This window comes from Ptychodera flava, chromosome 17, assembly GCF_041260155.1.
Source record: "Ptychodera flava strain L36383 chromosome 17, AS_Pfla_20210202, whole genome shotgun sequence".
Taxonomy (NCBI): Eukaryota; Metazoa; Hemichordata; class Enteropneusta; family Ptychoderidae; genus Ptychodera; species Ptychodera flava.
In genome coordinates this window covers 1016009-1036519 of record NC_091944.1, presented here as the reverse complement: position 1 = coordinate 1036519, position 20511 = coordinate 1016009, and the positions used below count along the sequence as shown (strand labels likewise).

Sequence of the window (20511 nt, the reverse complement as noted above, 5' to 3'; positions counted from 1 at the left end):
TGGTTCTCAAACACCAAATGTTCAACAAATAACTTGAAAACTGTATTTTCTGGTACCCTGTGACTTTATAAAATGTACTGGGTTGACAACATGCCTAGCCAATCTGTAAATCTTTAATGTCGACCTTGTGGAAGATCGGCCTTATTGGCCGAACATGTTATCGACAGTAAATAAAGTTACTAGTAAATAAATAAATAAATAAATAAATAACTTCTGTCAGTTATCAAATAAAGTACATTTAGTCTTGGAATCTTTTACCATGTAATCTTTAAAATACTTCTTGCATTTCTTGTTCCTGCTTAGTTTGAGTTTGTGTCTTATTTTGGAACCTGCCATCGTTTTTGAAACTGACTTTAATTTCTCCATCTTGTTTGAATCTCCATGGCCATTATATCTCCAACTTCAAAATCATTTCAAATTTTGTTTCTCTGTATGGGTCTGTGGGGTATGTGGATGAAACAAATCTAGGAGTCATTCTAATTGAGGATTACAACTGGTAAAAATATCTGTGAAAATTATGGAAACGATTATAATGTAATCTTTAAATCTAAAAAGACTGTACGGTTTTTCTGTTTTGATTTGATTGTTTTGTTTTTTTGTTTTTTGTTGGGGGGGGGGAAGAAATACGAATCGGTTAAAATAACCATTGTATCAGTCAATGTTAAAAATCTGTAAATAGCCATGTACATAATCATTTATGACATGGGTGGTGATACATTGCTGCCTTCATGTGAATATGCAAATGACATTGTTGGTGATACATAGCTGTATGTTAATATGCAAATGATCATGTCATTGATGACACATGGCTAACTCAATTTGATTATGCAAAATGATATGATTGATGATAAATGATTCCTCGATATGAATATGTAAATGACATGACTGATGATACATGGCTGTTTGTTGTTAAAGGCCAGTAATGCTAACTTAAAATGTTTTGTATATCAATTGCAACTTCTTATTCTACTCCCCAAAGAATGTTGAAACACCCACTATTTAGCTTGTCAACTTAGCACCTATATTTGTCAAATGCATTGTTATTGTTTACATTTGAATTCTAGTCTGAACAAGAAGTCACTTTTGAACAATAACAATGTAGTTTACACACGTACAGGCTGAGTTGACAAGCTGAACACTGTGTACCCTATATCAATGTGCCTTGGGGAGTAGAAAAAAAAATTATGGTTGACATTCAAAACAAAAATGGAGGAAAAAAATCATTAAAAGTTAGCATTACTGGCCCTTTAATATGCAAATGATGTGACTAATGATACATGGCTGCCTCCATGTGAATATGCAAATGACAGCAGATATTGTATATAAATCATCAGAATGTTCACAGACACAACATGATGACATTTCACTCCAACAAATGAAACTGAATGTCCATAAAGTGTGACATTTCTTTGTTTTCTTTGTTATGTTTCAAGTTTTGAAAACAGAGGGAAATTTAAATAAATTGAAAATCATTTGATTTCTTGTATGTTTTGTCACAAATAACAGTTTTCATGACATGGTTTAGTCAAAGGTAAGATTATTTTATTGATATGATAGAAAGAGTACCTGAAAAACATAAGAGATAATGACTGTTCTTGAATTTTAAATTGACACCTTGGTGTATAAAATTTTGGGGCTTTAAATTTTGGGGCAATACTGTACATTTCATGAGTAATCGCCTTAAATTGCGAAAATCATCTTTCATGCATGTTCTATTTATTTACTAAATGTGTTGACATCAGCAGGTGAGCCCTTCTGCCTGTAAAATTAGTAATTTTGGTGTTGGACTATTGTAAACAGAAAGCCACACACACAGGTAAACGTACAGAAAAAAATCTTGTCAAGAAAACAAAACCATGGAGTAAAATCTGTGCGATGTCGGGTTTATTGATCAAACAGAATATAAATTCAGTCAAGAAACTTAACATGAAACACATGAAATTGCTGATAATTCACGAAAAATTCTGATTTCATCTTCAATATGAAAATTACAGAATGTATGTAGTAATCTTTACAATTAATTAGTAAGTTTTAGAATTTAAATGGTAAAGTTTTACCATGAATCTAAATACTACTTATAAACTTTAAGTAAACCTTTCATACTTAGTACACTTTACGTTTAACTACCAATATTTTATTAATCTACGTTGACCTTTAAAAATTGATCTGAAATTAGACATGTCTTGTGGTAGTCTGGGCCTCAAAGTTAAAAGACTTGAACCTTAGGTCAAACTTTTGGTACGGAAACATTAAATCATTCCTTTTGAAAATCAAGAATAAATACTCAAGGGTTACCATGCAAAATTTACTACCAGAGAAGCAAATTACCAAATATTTAGTGATTCTTGAAATTCAAAATGGCTGTCATTCCTGTGTTAACTCTGTGGAGAAAAATTAAAAATTCTGGTTTTAATTGAAGTAAGCTGGTGAAAACTTTATACCATAAACTTCAAAATAAGCCCACACAAATGGTAGACAAAAAATGTGCTATAAACGATGGAGCGTCAGAATATCTGTCTCAGAGGCGCATTCGATGGAGCGTCAGAATATCTGTCTCAGAGGCGCAAACGATGGAGCGTCAGAATATCTGTCTCAGAGGCGCATTCTACCTTAAGTGATAAATCTTTTTTTAACGTTGCATGGTGTGTTGTTGGTTTCAAAAAGTCTTTGAGAATGTAAAGGATTAGGATTAGGATTGCGCAAATTTTACTTTTTAGTTCCATGATTTTGTTGTCTGTGTTGAGATTTGAGACGAGTTGTGTTTTCCAGTCTTCTTCACTGACAAATTGTGCCCACTGAGGAACCGAAGCTGAAGGCAACACTATGTTGGACATAGCTGCCTTGATTTGGTCATCCGTTGCCATGGGTGATTTGCGTCTTTCCACCGATTCAGTAGAGTGAGTGTATTGTGTGAAAGCTTCATCATGAAATGGTGCTGGTTTTTGTGATGGTAAAACTCTAGCAAGATGAGCTGGTAGATTTGGTTGATGATTCTCTGATGTCTGTTTGTTTGTAGCTCCTTGGAATGTTACTCCACTAGCACCATGATTAGATGAAGCATCCTCAACCTACATGGAGAATAACAAAAATCAGTGATTCACTTTTGTACAATACAAAGATGATAGTTACTAATGATTTCACAGCTAGAAAAACTACAGACAGATTTAGGACATGCCTGTAACAGAGTTTATAACAAACCTGTTATTGGGTCTGAAAAGTTGGACAGATTTCAGCAGGCCTGACAGTAGAAGGATGTATATGTTGTAAATTTTGACTTCTAGTGTCGGGAACACAGGCAGGAAACACTAGAGTATATTGACAGTGGTAAATCAGTGGTAATTTTACAGGATATGGTACAGTGTCTGTACATTCACAAGATTTCAGATTTCAGAGGTGAATATTTTCAAAAACATACGATAATAAGTAAATCCAAAAGAACCTGAAACTTAAATCTGAGTCCTATTGGAAAATTGATTCCTGAAGAGGAGACTTCTGACAAAAAGTGACATATTTAAAAATATTAACCATGCAAAAATGAATAAAGTCTTTGTGATAAATACTATGGTTATTTGAAGTAAGTAAACACTGTATAAAGTTTGGCAGAGTTTACCTCATGTTGATTCTCTGGATCCTGAGGAAGCAGTTGATATCCAGTATCTAGCCAATCCAGTTCAGGATCTTCTTCAATATCCTCATCGGACCAGCTATCATCATCACTGCTGTGTTCTCCGTCTCCTAGCAACCCCATCTGCATTTCAACTTCCCCATCTACTTCATCTTCATGAGGATCATTATCTGCCCTAGGATCTCTAGGAATTGGCCCCATGCTGTGATCTGATTTCTTGACGCTACAATCTTCAGACATGAATTACACAATCTGTGAAAAGAAATTACAACAACATCATATTTCAACATCTAATATGACAACAAAATGGCTGCTTTATGACCAAATAAGGTCATATCATGACTACAATCAAACAGTATATGTATGACAAAGGGTTATGTTCAGTGCACAAACTTCAAAAGAAATTGGTCCAGGCATACATGTATTGAACTACTATTACAGGAAAAAATGGAACAAAATGGCCATCAGGTGACCATATTGCATTGTTTTGTGATAAAAATTGACATGCATATGTACGACAGAGAAATATGCGCTGACACTAACTTTGAAACTACTAGGTCCTGGTGTGTCTTAGTTAAGGCTCTATACAGACACCAAACACACTGAAACAAAATGGCTGCCTGTGACCATACTGGATCATGTTGCATAACAAATCAATGTGCATATTTCCAAGGTTGAAAATAATTTGGTCCAGGCATAGCTTAGTTGCTGATCTGGACATGAAAACATTACAACAAAGTGGTTGCCTAGTGGCCATATTGGACTGTATCACAGGACAAAGTGATGTGCCTATGTATATTAACATGGGATTACAGTATGTCCTTGTATCAACACTGCAAGAAATTGGTGTTGGCATCTTGGAGAAAAGCTTGTAGACAAATGGATGGACAGACAGACATGACCAAACCCTATAGTTCCCTCTACCGGGGAAATATCCTGTATACACATATACGAAAAGAGTGCAAGTACATCATGAATTCCTAGTGGATAAACGCTAGGAATAAAATTTCATCAAAAGATAAAAGCTAAAGAAGCATTCACATATATAATGACATAAAAGTTTTAAAGGTTGGCATTCACCAAATATTCATGAAAGCAGCCATTCTATTCATAAATTTAAAACATTTGATTATTTTCCTTTTATCACCTTTTTATCTTTCTTGGCCGTTTGTGGAACAACTACATATTTACTCTTGGCTTTAATCTACGATATATTTAATTATGAAATCCTTGACTATTGCATGGTGCTATGGTTTTCAGTAAGTTTGGATGTAGATAGGTCTAGACATACTCCCACCCCAGCATAGGATCATATTACTTTATTGCATCTGTATCAGAGTTTACTTGCACTGGAGCATGTACATACCATTGGTGTTTGCACTGCAAGACAATGCAAATGCAGAAAACATGCAATAACCCAAAGTTAAAGAGTTCTTTGAGATCAGAAATACTTTTGTTGGCAAACAAACCTAATAAATAAATAAATAAATAAATAAATAAATAGCTTTGCATTGTTCTTTTCCCCAGTATAGAAAATGGCAAAATCTGTTCCACAAAAACTTTAGCCTGTGACAATGCACATGTAAAAAAATGAGAAAATCAAAGCCTGGGGTGTAGCATCGAGGAAAACTGTAAAAATAAGAATTGTTAAATATCATTCCACAAAATAATATTGAGCATGATTTTTATGTGTTCTATGTAACATTACAGAACCCCTTGGCAAAGAGAGTTCAAGTGCATCATGGTTGGGATATTTGCTCTCAATGTGCTCTGCCTTGTCTACAAAAGCATGTATGGGTATATCAGAATACACCATTAGACTGCATGCAAATACCCTGAGTACGGCACATTAGCATTCTCTCACTATGATATTCTGCCATAGTACTCACTCCTGTTGCCATATAGTAATACAATTGGATTTGGTGACTGTAGGACAAATGATACTGATGTATACAGCTACAGTAAAATTGCTCCAGAGAATTTCTCTTGACTGACATAAAGATGAAAAATCTCAATTTCTGTGGTTCATCTTTTTATATTACATGATAAGAACAGTGACAGTTGCTATACTGTATGCAGCAAATGAGGCTGGTCTATTGGTGATGTCTTTTCTTAAAAATGTCACATACCATTTTTTCAAGCAATAACATTGGTATTTGAAAATTAGTTTTGACCAAAATGGTCCACCAGTATCTTGTCGTGAATTTTCAAATACAACTAAAGTTCAGACAGTTGATGTATATCATTTCAGCTGAATAGATGAAACCTACCTACCCTAGCAAAGACTCTTCAATTTTCAACTTTGCAATATGCATGATAAAAATAGCCTGTAACTGTTGTATGTTTTACGTTGCTATGACCTGCGTAGGTAAATAGTCAGCTTCTATTTAAAAATCCAAACCACCCAATATTTTCAGTGTATGCAACATAAAAACCTGTACTTGTTGTATTTGTAGACTCAATGTATTTTAAATGAATACCCTTTGAGTGCCAAAGTCAATTTTTGTCATCTGTGTAAAATGTACCCTGGTCAATTTTTTCTGATTTTACCAAAAATTTTGATAAACAAACTGTAGCCAAAAACATTTAATGCCCATTGGGTCCAAAATTATCCAAAATATTGCAGAAAAATTCATAAAAACTGATAAAATGTTGCACTAAAATTTTGGTGGTAAAAAATTATAGCACTCAAAGGGTTAAAGCTAGCTGCCTGTAACAGTTACAGTACGATTAGCTTTCAACAGTACGATTAGTTTTCAACAGTACGATTAGTTTTCATTTGGCGTATACATTCCATGCATAGCAGGATTAACAGTTGCACTTTATAATGTAATGTTCTATAAATGAACTTGTAAATGCTGTTTCTATATTCATGTCACATGTGTTGTCTGTCATATTTAATTAATATTGCAACTGATCACTAATATACAGTTACATTATTACCAATACAGTTCATCCAAACCTTTGAAAATTCTGCCAATCTTTCATCTGTAGAATAATTATTCTAACTTAACTATACTGCCACGGGGATTTTCTTTCTGTTCATAATCGGTCAAAAGAAATTTCATGTTTTGATTTTGTAATAACAAGTTGTGATTTGCAAAATTCAACAGATATCATTATTGTTTTAGAAAAACCTCGGTAAATGACCTTGCCTTGACTTTGCGTCAGAAAGACTACAAGCCAGTTCAAGTTTAAAGTATTATAAATTCCATGACTGATCACAAAAACAACACAGGTGTGCATGTGATGTAGCAATTGAACATAAAGCATACAATCACAGCACTGGTAGATTTTGTGGACAACTTTTAAACCTGCATTGTGAACCAGACATCAAACTGACCTGTGCTGTTCACTGTGATATCACAATCAGGACAATTCACTCCAGTCAGGACAATTCTACCGTATTCCCTGTCACTCCAGTCAGGACGATTCTATTCCTAATTGTCACTTCAGTCAGGACAAGTCTATTCCCTGTCACTCCAGCCAGGACAATTCTACCGTACTCCCTGTCACTCCAGTCAGGACGATTCTATTCCTAATTGTCACTTAAGTCAGGACAAGTCTATTCCCTGTCACTCCAGTCACAATACTGCACGTTGCAATTCAACTCAGCCTCTGCATCAGTTTGACTTGTATCAAGTTAACTCTGAATACAAATTTTGTCTGATATGTTAAACACAGTGTGTGCTGGCTGACTTTCCTGATCTAATTTTACATTCCCAGGTCTTAAAATACCACAGACAATAAAATATATTAAAAGTAGTCAGATGATACTGTGTGGTAGATGTCCCACTGGTTGAACAGTTCATCATAAACCTCATCTCCATTTCATGTCACTGGCTGGTCAGAAATTGACAATCTGAAACATTTCATCATATTCTGGATTTCAGAATAAACTGACCTGAATTCATACTGATTCCATGTTACCCAAAATATAACTCAACTGAAATGAAAAATATATATGTCATTGTAAATATTAATATTTCAAAATATTTCACATGTGGACCATCCTTTTAATTAAATGGAAATTAATAAGTTGTAAAATTCCATCCGACAACTCTTATGAGATTATTGTCAACATATCAAGTGACCTAATTACCTAAAATAGAAATTGTATGCATACACAGAGTGTATACACGCATGGCATTGTAAAATTAATATGGATTTCTTACATGTATCAGTAACTTTGAGAAAAAAATCAATAGAATGGTGTGCCAGAGTGTCTTTGCAAATATTGACAATGATGGCATGAATGTCTGTACTCAGACTACTGTAATATTATTGTCTCTCAGTTGATAGTGGGGCAATATTAACCTATGACCTTTCACCCCGGATTATCATAATGATCAATTTGTTAAATTCACCAAGCCTACCGGTATATTATAGCACAACCTGAAACAGGTGAATTTTGTGACTGAAAATACTAATGCAATATTTGTGGTACAACAGTTGGTAGCTTGAAGAGAAAGCAAAACCCTACTCACAACTTAACAAAATTGTAGTGCTGAATATCTATGAGTGTTCACTACACGTACCAGGGTATTTGCACAGCATGCATCCATGCAGCAGAGAATATTTTTATGGCTGGATTTATGGAGCCAGTTATGTATCTACTCAGAGGTTATGATGATAATCAGGTAGAATTTAGACAATGTTAATTTTGAGTATTTATGAGGAAAATATTTTAACACGGATACTTCAAATTAATTCAGCTGATACGCACTTGAAAATGTGATTTGAGAACAGCAATTTTGTAGCACACTGTATGACTTTGATGGAGCACTTTATACCAAACCTGTATACAGGTATAGTGCAGAGGTATTGTCAAGGACGACGCAACAATTCCTGATCTTAAATATTCTCCAGTAACTTTGTACAAAGAATTGCCTTGATATAATCCTTAGAGGTTATCATCAAGTACCTTCTGGCCTTACATCATTTCAGAATGATCTTTTATTGAAATCATACAGGTATACACATCTCAGTACATTGCCTGCATAAAGTTTGAACTGAATCATGTACATGCATGTCTAAGTAGAATTGTAACAAAATGGTCGCCTAGTGGCCATATTGGATCGTATCACGTCACAAGTTGACATACATATATACATCACAGTACATCATCTTGGTATAAAGTTTTAACTGAATCTTGTACATGCATTTCTGAGTATTTATTCTAAAAATGGGAAAATTGTAACAAAATGGCCACTTGGTGCCCAGATATAATATCGTACTGTAACCCACATTTATATGCAATATGGTAGTAATAACATAATGTCTGCGTAGTGACCTTAAATGGTGGCCAAATGGTTGCCTAATGGCCAGTCTACCAAAATCAAAGCAAGGTATATGTGTACCGGGGTACATCTCAGTAAATTGGCTTTGTACCAACTTTGTATGCAAATGGGCCAGGCATGTCTGAATAATGACTAGAGTAGGACACACCAATGGATGGTTAGATGAAGAATAAACCATTAACCCCCTGGACTTCTTCAGGGGGATTAAAAATGACAGGGGTAATGTTACAAAAGGAAACACAATATAATTGTACATGTATGTAGTGACCCAAAATACGTCATTATTCCTTTAACCCTCAAAATTTTGATGTCTGCAACATCATACCTATACAAGTATCATAAAGAGAGAGAAACAGCCATTTTGTTTGTAACATTTGTTTATTTGTGAATCACACCTTAAAACTTGTGACATCTAGCATGTGTATATACTAACAAATTAACCTAAACCTTTACACACAGAAAAACATTTCATGCGTTTTCAAGAAATATTCTGTATGAATTATCAGGTGAGTACTGGTATGTTATTTTCATGCAATACATGAACAGGACAAAATTTTATCACTACGACCTTGCAAAGTTCAAAAAAGGACTGACGCCCTTTTTTCCTTTGTGTTTTAGGAGACATAAACACTGCCCAGAAAACAAGAAGTGGGAACCATTTCAACTTATTCTTACCTTGGTTCCACCTTTGCAAACAAATTGAAATGAGATTCCAACACTGAAGGCACTGTGGAAAGAGCCAACAACGTTTGTATTTTCTAATAAAACTGGATTCATTCAAAGGTGAAAGACAGGTTTTATCTCTATTTAATAAAACTTTTCTTGAAAGTGTTTTAACATTTAGTTTTATTTCTTCGATGTCAAACTTGTTAGTTCAAAATGAAAATTCTCTGAACAGAATTGTAGCAATTAGCTCTATAATAATTCATGTACCATAAAAAAATTGTCAATATCAACAAACAGCACGTGCTCGGAAAATCTTAATGTTCAATTTTATCATCCAAAGTTCACATTTTCTCCTCAGAGTTGGTTTTATTTGTACTTCCTTCCAGCTGTCATTTTAACACAAAATAGCGTTGATTGCGATTTCAGGTTTGTTACTAAATATAGTTGCACACGCGCGACTTCGGACAACACTGCCTACAATTCGGACAAATGTTGCTGCATGCGCGGCTGTTGTTGCAGCTTGTAGTCTTAGCCATAAATTCTTACGAATTAGCATGACCCTTTGCACACTAGCAGGTTTTATTTTCATCGTTCTTGCGGAAAATGTGGACAAATATTTATTTATGCATATTAATGAGAGAAAAAATGACGTCATTTATGGTCAGCGCTATTGCTAAAAGATAGTGATTCACTGTGAAGTAACTGCATCTTCCTACCCCACCACAGAATAAGGCAGTAACCATACTGTATATTGTTGGTAACTCATTAAATACAGACAGCCGTTGTGATGGATGGATGACATGAATTTTGTGTTGAATGTTACAAGGTACAGTCCAATCATCAGACGCAATGATGCTGAAACACTCAATGATCTCAATTTTAATAGCCTTCATAAGACTTCAATTCTGGATTGTTATTGAATGATGAATAAAAGCGGAACTCATTTACATCAATGTCTTTCACGTCTGCCTTTCAAACAGTGTCATCTACAGTCAGTTTCTTTTCTACACAGTATTCACAGTGATCAGCCGTGCAGATTGCTTTATGGACAATCACTATTACCGTGTCGTACTAACCACTAAGTGAAAATAGGAAAGTTAAAGAGAGCATTTATAATACTGAGAGGAATGTGAATTATTTGAAGTAACTGTTCTTAGATTCAATAATCTGACATATACGTGTTTGTGTCATAGTAACTACGGAACTGTGTCTAAAATTCTTGGTATTCAGAGGTAACTATTTGACAGCATGTATATTTTAATGCTACAAATAGCCATGTAATGTCTGTGAAGTGTTTGTACCGGTACTTTACAATGCTAACTGACTGTTTGTTCACTGACGATGTGTTGCCGGGAATCGTTACTGACGCTGAACAGAAATATGTCACCCTAATGGAGCAGCTAATCATAATAGTGGTTCAATATTGCAATTAGCTAATGATTAATGTTAATACCCTTCCATACATGGCTCATTAAATATCAAATTATTTTAATAGTTAGCCGGCAGTCTGTTCTAAATTAGGTCAGACAGTAACTTAGAGAAAAGTGTGACAACAATGGCAATGCATAGCTTTGGTAGATAATAGTGTGACCTTAATAATGGTATGATTCTGACATTGGATTTGAAGCACTCAAGATTGATACATTGTACATGTAACATTGATACATCATGCATTCAAGATTGATACATTGTACATTTAACATTGATTGCTATTGATACTACTGTCAGAGGGTGATTCCTAATTTCTACCATACATTCAATAACAGACGACTTGATAAACCCTGACTGTTTTATTGACGAGGTGCATAGCTCTGTTAAAGATTTTACAAAAGTAATTCAATACTTTTCCATTGGATCATGCTTTTCCATGGAAATAAATTGGAGGAAACTAAACTGAGAGACCAATCTCACTTAAACAGGAACTTCCCCTATAAAAGCCGGATTATCGTAAATCTATGCAAATATAAAAAAGCCACGCTACTGATCGGACGTGCCGTGTCTTATCCAATAATCCCATAATTTTGCCATGTTCCAGGTGTTCATTATCATTGAGTCTTGCATATGATGTCTGTGAATATATAGCGACTAAACTTGAGGCTAAAATAAACTGAAAAATTTTTCCGTTTTTTGTCAGAGAATGCATATGTTTCAAAATGTGTTCCCTGTACGACCATTTGACCCCTCTTTGCATGTGTCACGAAAGTGCCCATCATGATTATTCAAATTTATCATACGGTCAAAGCGATGCTATGAGAATTCAAAAATCCCCTATCATGCGCTCACAGTCATGTAATTTCCTGTTTAACTGAGATTTTTTTCTTCACAGAAAACGTTGATCAAAAGCCTGATCCCTTCAAATCTCCAGCAATTCACATGAAAAATGTGAATGGACAGAAATATCATGAGAAGGAACCAACAAACTTGAATGCTATCATAAGATGAGTTTCAGAAAAGTTTTCTACCATATACTAAATGTGAAAATAAAACTTAAACTAGAATGAAAAGACATAAAGGCCAGCATGCAAAGTTCTTTGTTACTGTATTTGAATAATTTGTAATTGGTATTAACCCTAGGTACCTGCAAACCAAAGTACAAATCAAACAAGTGAATCACTTAACTGATATTTTAAAAATAATACACTGGCCAAAAATATACTGGTAGAAACATTTACAAAGTTCATCATTGTTTGAACAAACTTGAACAAGGTCATACCCAGGAGCTTATCCATCAAAATTTAAATGAGTTAAAATGAATTTGTCAAGTCAAAGAAGATGTTACAATACAATCCAAGAAAACTGGACTCAAAAATTAATATTTACAAATTTTAGTCAGAAGACAAATGAAAACAGAGCCAGTGCTTGAACCTACAATCCAAACATTAAAGCCATTAGACAAGATTTTTTTGGCCAAAATTGTAAAAATGGCTAAAAAATTTACTCATTTTTTTTCTGATCGGAAAACTGTCATGTCCTCCCTGGGAATCTAAAAAGGAAATCTGAAAGCTCTTGGACCAATGATACAGTAGACTGACCAAAGATTAAAAAATATTGACAAATTTATACATAAATTTTATCATCATTTGATCAAGTCAGAATACATCCCTGTAAATGTAAAAACCTACAGTTGAAAGCCACTTGACCATTGTTTCCGGAGCTTTAAATAACATTTCTCATCTTTACATATTCATATTTATGCCAATTTCACTAAATCCACATTAAAACATCCTTAGGATAATAGGAATACATTAACCATACATCAAGACAATTTAACGAATGGTTTCTATGGAGACATGGTTTAGCAAATAGTAATATTGACATGTTGCAATATTGTCTATCTGATCACTATATGGTCATTCAAATTAGTCATTTCGTATATGATATTGTCATTCTGTTCGTATACATGTATTTGATTATGAAAAAGACTGTCCAAGACACTTGATGATATACAGTTTGAATCCTGCTGTAAACTATAATGCTATATGAAGATTTCAACAAGTTAACATAAAGGATGATTTATTTGACAAGCTCCCTTGTCATCATTTTACAAGTGGTATAGCCAAAACCTGATGACATCAAATCGCCATAAACAAATCACAGACTCCTTGTAATTACGGCACTGTGTATTGTGTATGGCAATTTGACATCATCAGTTTGTGGCTATACCACTTGTAAAATGATGCCACTCACTTTGTAGGTAAAATCTAGTTCTGCTTCGTTCGACATTAAAGACAGTTAAAATTTGGTCAAAGTTCTATCATTGACATATTCCAATTTTTGCCTTGCAATCTTTGTTTCTTTACTTCTCAGTGGTCCAGCCAAATTCTACAGATAGAAGGCTTGTCACTGACACTCTTGTAATTAAGGCTAGAAGTTAAGAATAAGAAATATTTCAACATGGGGCCCAGGGGCAACAACGTCCTTTGGACCACCTGTGTTAATAATCTGAAAAAAATACAAATTACTCTATAATAATAAAAGTCATATATTGCTCGGACAAAAATGAATTATGATAACTGCTAAAAGGTAATAGCATATGTGGTACATGACTCAGAAAACATAAGTGGTCCGTTACGATTCTTGAACACAACATTTAGACTAACAAAGCCAGTACATGCGTGCACACACATACCGCATTAACAAACGAACTGAAAATTGACTAAAAATTCTGATTGAAAAAGTGTAAAAGAGATGAATTCCACAAAATGAGCAAATTCTGACTCTACTTCATCCAAAGGAACACACATATCAAACATCAAAGAAATCAAATGAGTGATTTTGAGGCAAAGTTGAAAATAAATTTTCACTAAAATCCTTAAATAATTCAATGAAAAAAATGAAAAACTGTCTGGAGATATTTGCACAACCACAAAGTGAAAGAAAAAGTTACAACATAGTTACTGAGATATCTCTGTCTACAGCTAATGTCATACAGTATACAGCAAATGAAAAGCCATGTCGTTAGATGTGTGGACCTTCTGACTGAAAAGAGAACGCATACAGCAAGGTCCAGTGTAATGACATTTGCCTTGCTGCTGGTAATGGCATCTAGCATAATGACATTTGCCTTGCTGCTGGTGGTAGTATCTAGCATAATGATGACAAATTTCAAGGTGCATCTACTGATAATTGGAAATGATTGTGAAATGTCAGATGCTGTGGGCCCTACCCAGAAACCATTTATTTTTTCTTGATTTTTGCAATTTCAGAGCAAAATTGCAGGGTCAAAAATCCTGATAATTGGAAGCAAAATAAGATGTTCAAGAATGATACAAAGTAGCATCCCCACCACAAAATAAAGATGATATAGATGACGTCAAAGTTGGCAATTATTAATAGTTGTATATAACATCTGTGGTCAATGGTGTTTTACAATTCTCATAAAGGAAGGCAAGGACACACAGACAAAAACAAAACCATCGGTGATATCCCTTGTGCTCATGTCTCTAAACTTTTATGGAAATATTAACCCTTTGACCACCATGGTTTGGCCCAAATCCATTGTTATCAACTGGAATTGTGGACACAAGCAGAAGACAGTTCTCTGTGGCATTAGAATTGTAGATAGAATGATTGCCACCATTTTTCCCACGGACTACTCTTTAATCTTCAAATGGCTACAAGTGATGTTATCCTTGACCAATACTTTCATGAAATGCTGTCTTTAAAATGTGTTCAAATCACAAAGATGTTGACCCTTGTACCGCTATGATAAACAATACAAAGTCAAAAATAGCAGAATCTACACTCCTACTGGAAATGCTATCATTTTGTACAGTATGTTGTCACACCTTTATAATAAAGAAAATTAAAAATAACATTATCTTGTCATAATATTACTTAGGCTGTGCAAACAAATTCACAATGCACACAGTGTCATAATTTTTTCTCACATTTCAACAATTTGCTAGAACTCATACAGATAATTGATATTTCATTTTTCGTAATTTAGCCATCAAAACAGCCTTTGAATCGCCAGAATTACCAAGAACAAATTCTTCCAATGAAATGGATATTTCTACTTATCTCACAGAAGTATTGAATTGTGTAAAGTAGTGAACCTGTCACCACAAATCTGATGAAAATATGAAAATGCACATTGTGAATACAGATAAGTATCCACACGCAAACATACCATACTGTGTTGAAACAGCTTGGAATTTGTAATTACATAGCTTTCTTAGAGAAAATGACAAAAAGTGGTTACCAAAATAAAAACAAAATGTGAGACAAGGGATATATGACTTACCAAGAATTCTAAGCAATGGGTCTGAATGCTGGAGTGTCGATGTTTGATGTAGACCCTAGTTCTCTTCAACCATCCTACGGAACAACAGTCTGCAACAATATTAGATAAAAGTAATCTTATATGCATGAAACGATATCATAGATGACGCAGGATTGTATTTTTTGCCTTTAGCAGAGGAGATAATGGTTTGACTAGAGATGAGACAGCTGTGTAGCATCAAAATGTGACATATATAGTTCAGAATCCACTTTTATGTCTTCATGGACAATGCTATCTGCTAGATCCTTGGTGATGCAGCCACATCAAATGGGTTACAACAAAACCACTAGATTGCACATATCTACAGCTGGAAGGACAAATCATAATTGTAAAGGTACTGACATCATTACAAATCAAACATACATGTATTAAAGTTCATATAAAAAACAAAATGGCATGACCTATGACCTAATAGACTCACTTTATGCCATGATATTCAGAATTCCGTAACCTTGCATGTGACGTTGACAAAGCTGCTAACACATCAGAAAATGAATGTGACTTTCTTCTTTGGACCATTTCCATAACAACGTCATCATTATACACCTAACAAATTCATACCCATGGGTTACATTTGCTGTGTCATGGCTATTTCCATACAATTTCACTTCATTCTCCGATTTCAGACCAGCATGTAGTGTCAGTATAGAGCATGATTGAAGATATGTATGCGACTGCTGCTAGAACTGCATAAAGAGTGATCCAACAAAGCCTAACCATTGTACAATGGACACCATGAAAAGTGAAAGTGTAGAAGTTAGCTCTACCAAATGATTAATCTACACCTGTCTATGGGACAGGTTTTTCATGTGTGTCATGGCTATTTCAATACAATTTCACTCCTTCCTTCCGATTTCAGACCAGCAGGAAGTGTCAATATAGAGCATGACTGAAGATGTGTAATGGACTGCCGCTAGAACTGCGCACAGAGTGATTAGACAAGGCTTAACAATTGTAAAATGGACACCATGAAAAGTGAACGTAGAAGTACTAGAACAAGCACTTTCTTAGAGCTTCTGGAAGAGGCACGGTTGTGCTGAGAATATCTGGTAAAGGCCCTTGTATGAGGGGCACCTGAAGGAGGCATGTGTTTTTATCAGTGTGGGAGGGGGGGGCGGGGCATTTGGGAAAGGCCATAGTTACAGAATGCTGGCAATTTAACTGCACTAAGGTATTAGATATGGGAAGTGCACCTAGGTACTCTGAGCTGTATGCTTCGAAGTGCTCAGGAAGTTGGAATGCTGTTATCCAGGTTAACAGCTGTACAGAACATTGATTATTGTGACTAAGTCTCTAGACATTGTGATACATGAAGTACAGTACTTTCCTGTGCCTCAGAATTCTCACACTATGTAATTGTTTCAGTCTTGTTGTTTTCAGATAAATTGACCAATCAGTCGATTTTTCATTAAAAATTGCATAACCATGATTTTTGTAAAATATTAAGGCTGACAAACAAACAAAGTTATTATTCCTTTGGCCTTATCATCATTCAGCATCTATCAACAATCAGTCAACTATCAATTAGCAACTATCAATCATGACTATGCGGACTTGGTTTAGATTGTAAAGGAACTTTGAAAAGCAAAATTCATTATTTAGGGTAATAGAGGTCTGCTAGGGCATTTGAAGATTCGTAACCTCAATATCGTGACAATAATGAGTACAATATGGATTTTATGATTTCTGCACAGCGTCCGCTGGCTTTCATCCCATTGCCATGTCATGTAGAATAACAGTCTTGGTGATGTCTAATTGCTTTACATCAAGATGTGAAGAGAAACAGAGAGAACAGGGAACAGTCATTCTACCAAGTCTACATCTGTTTACAGGCTTTTCATTAGAAGCCGGAAACAATAAAAACTGCATGGCTGGTGAGGTCAATATTTCTCCAGCTGTAAAATCTCAAAGTTGCAAACAAATAATCTATGAAATAAAAAAAACACTAACTCTGACTGTTGGTCCACCAATATCGTTTACAGAAATGTAAGATTTGTATATGACACAAGAAGATGGCAGACGGAAAAGGTGATAGTCTGCGGTAACGCATTACACTAACGCTGGATTACGTACACTCAGCCTGCAAGAACGTCATCATGTATTGATTTGTGTTATGATACGTAGGTCAGATATTTACCAGCCAATGAGATCCTCGTACACAAAAAGCATCACTATGTTTAACCAATCAGATTACATGTAAGTGTTTGATGGCGTCATTGAGAATGGTTTGATTAGGTAGAGCTCACCTTCAATGGCATTGAGCAATTGATTGCGCAGTAGGAGCCAGCTATCTTTGTTTGATTTTGGCGTGAAGGAAATCTTGGAAAAAGAAAGATAGCTCTCTCTTTGAAAATAATTTTTAAAAGATGAAAGTCTATGTGTAAATGAAATGGCAACATGTATTCATGTTGATTTGGATATAATTAAAATGAACATTGGTAGCTTTTTATCTGATGTGTTGCTAAACTGTCTGTTTGCTTTGTGTTTGGGTACAGTCTAAAATATGAGCTTGTCAATCAGTCATTGCTGTTTTCTAAAATCATTTTAAACGAACAAATTTCGTCAGTGTCTGCATTTGCAGTGTTGCCATTGGTTTTACACTGAAATAAAACTACAGTGAATTTGAATGATGAAACGAAGATGCCTATGTGTCAGCCTTGTACTGCAGCTTGGGGATTTGTGACGTCTACGGAAACATCAAGTCAACTGATTTGATATTTCATTGTATAGTCTGTTCAACTTCAAATCCAAAAGATTTGCCATCAATGATACATACCTCTTATCGTCGTGGTACAATGTACTTTGAGATCAGACAAAAACATCACTTCTGGAGCATGATTCATGCATTGGATGATTTTTATTACCAATACCCAATGCATCAAATATTAAACAGGATGTTAATGGGACAATGTATATCTACTGGTACATCAAGAGTTGAGTTACTTGTAGTCAATATGGCCTTGTAAAAACTTTAGCTAACAGATAATCACATGAAATACATACTATAGAAACTCACATGTACAATTATTGTTTTTCAACTGTAGATTTTTAGTCCATCTTTGATGACAGTCTATCTTGGCTTATTGTCATTGTCTCAGTATCAACACATAGACATTCAAACCCGAGTAGTTAACATAATTTCTATAATCTTTCTGATTCTGCTGTTTTCCAGCCACTTAAAACCAAAACAAACTTGTACAAAACCTCTTCCCTCCAACACAGTCCCTCCACAAACAAGAATCACTTTGCCCCAAAACTATTTGGCCTCCAAAACAATTCCACTTTGCCTCACACGTTATCAACCAGTAAAGCTGAAAATAACCCACCAATGCTCACAAAGATTTCCATCACCTCTCTATTCTCATGACCAAAGTCTTGAAAGTGAACACAGTTTGAGAAACTGGCATTGCGCAAGGCAAAAGCTGTAACTTACAAGAACCTCATACTTCTATAGACCACAGTCCCTCTAGAGGGACTGTGTATAGACCTATGAACATAGGTGATGGAGACAGCATTGTCATAGCCGGACACTTTCATTACACTACACGCTGATGTCCAGGTTATGAGTAAAAACATATTGTGATCCATGATGACTGTTTGTGGATGCGCAGGTACTTGGGGCAAAGTGGTTTTAGAATGAGGTGGTACTTTGGGAGAATTGGTTCGACAAGGTATGAGTTCTTGGTAGTTTTGGTATGAGATGGTTTTGTGATGTGGTTGCGCAGGACAACCTGGTTTTGGTGCCATGTGTCTGCTTTCTGGAAAATATAATTGAATGTTGGGAATAACTCACACAAAGACATCTGTGGACAATGGAGGGATGGTGATGTGTATATTTTAAGTTCAATAGTAACAATAGCTGGAGTTGTTGTTGTTGTAAGTGTTGTTATTGTTATTGTTGTTGTTATTGTTGTTATTATTCACTGGTGAGTGTGTATTTAGTTAGTAGCAGCACTAAATTTCTATAGGCACGTTAATGTCCCATTTTTAGAGTGTGGAAAAAGAGCATAGAACAGTAACTCTGCATGTAGATCGGTGAGTTGTCGACTTCAACGCCTCCAGCCACACACAGGCTGGACCTGCAGACATGCAGACCAGTCACCCACCTGTTCGCAGAGCAAATACAAAACATGTTATGAATATTCAGAGTAGTGTTGGCGATGGCCTTGTACAGATCTCTGCAGCCAATGAAAGTTTTGATACTTACTTCAACTGTCTCACACGCAATAGCTGAAAATTTCTTCTTCGGAAGATATAGCGTGCGTATAGCCCTCCCTCTTCTTGTTTGTATCAACTCAACACCTGATGAGTGATAATGGCTTCGGCCCAACCTTGATGCCTCGGGTCACTTCACTCTGAGTACTAAATGCACCCACAAAACACAGGTCGTCAGAAGATCTTGGGATGTGTTGTGTGAAATTATTTCGAGGCACATCCGGACCATCAATACGAGTACATCACTCTTTGCATCTACGACTGAATCGCGCAAACAAGCTTACATATTACCACTACAGTATATACACTGCGCTCGATGATCTGTAAACCTATTCGGAAGTGTACGGAAGTGTCTATAAAAGCTGAAATTAGACTCAGTTTCAAATTCAGTTTCAGATTCAGTTTCGGATTCAGTTTTGGGCTCGACTCACTATATGCGAATCCGTGAGAAATTTTGTGCTATAACATTTTCATGGAGTAAAAACCGACAATTTGATATGGCTGTTCCTAACAGTTCATCGCTTGTTTCAGTTTTTACTAGATTTTACAAATAAATACATTCTTCTTAATAAATCGCTTACCACAAGAGGGCGCTCTTTTTTCCTCACAATGAAACCTTCGCAGCCTTCACCACATCGTGTTGCTGTGTACATGGGGTGTATAGTTTCAACATTGGCCTAAGGCGTATTTCAACCACAATTTGTTCGTCACGGCACGCGTAATTTGGCATAAGCAATATGAGAATTCCATCCCAAGGAATTGTTTTCATAATGCTACAGCGTTAATAGAACGCATCATTTTGCAAAAGTTCATGATAAACTGTTTAATCATACTATTACTTAATCTATTTTCATAATTTTTGCAAATTTTATTGAAGAGTTCAGACCCCACAACAATTCTGTAAAATAGCTTCACTTTGA

General features: G+C 35.3%; 1 protein-coding gene across 3 annotated transcripts; it reads right to left on the bottom strand.

Annotated features, from left to right (window-relative positions):
* Positions 1 to 1857: 1857 nt before the first annotated feature.
* LOC139115099 (uncharacterized) lies at positions 1858 to 19962 on the bottom strand. Of its 3 annotated transcripts, XM_070676994.1 has the most exons (5): positions 19584 to 19962; positions 15338 to 15426; positions 3611 to 3877; positions 2599 to 3068; positions 1858 to 2524 (listed from the first exon to the last, which is right to left on the bottom strand). In XM_070676994.1, the coding sequence occupies exons 3-5, from the start codon at positions 3863 to 3865 to the stop codon at positions 2488 to 2490; spliced, it is 762 nt and encodes a 253-aa protein (XP_070533095.1). In that variant the 5' UTR covers positions 3866 to 3877; positions 15338 to 15426; positions 19584 to 19962; the 3' UTR covers positions 1858 to 2487. The 3 variants fall into 3 exon arrangements, with proteins under 3 accessions (XP_070533095.1, XP_070533093.1, XP_070533094.1); XM_070676992.1 differs by having other exon boundaries at positions 1858 to 3068; XM_070676993.1 differs by lacking the exon at positions 15338 to 15426 and having other exon boundaries at positions 1858 to 3068.
* Between the last annotated feature and the right edge of the window lie 549 nt (positions 19963 to 20511).

Coding starts and splice junctions, on each gene's coding strand:
- LOC139115099 (XM_070676992.1), bottom strand. CDS start 3,865: ATGTCTGAAGATTGTAGCGTCAAGAAATCAGATCACAGCATGGGGCCA. Junction 3,069..3,610: donor ATCCAGAGAATCAACATGAG/GTAAACTCTGCC, acceptor TTCTCCATGTAG/GTTGAGGATGCTTCATCTAA.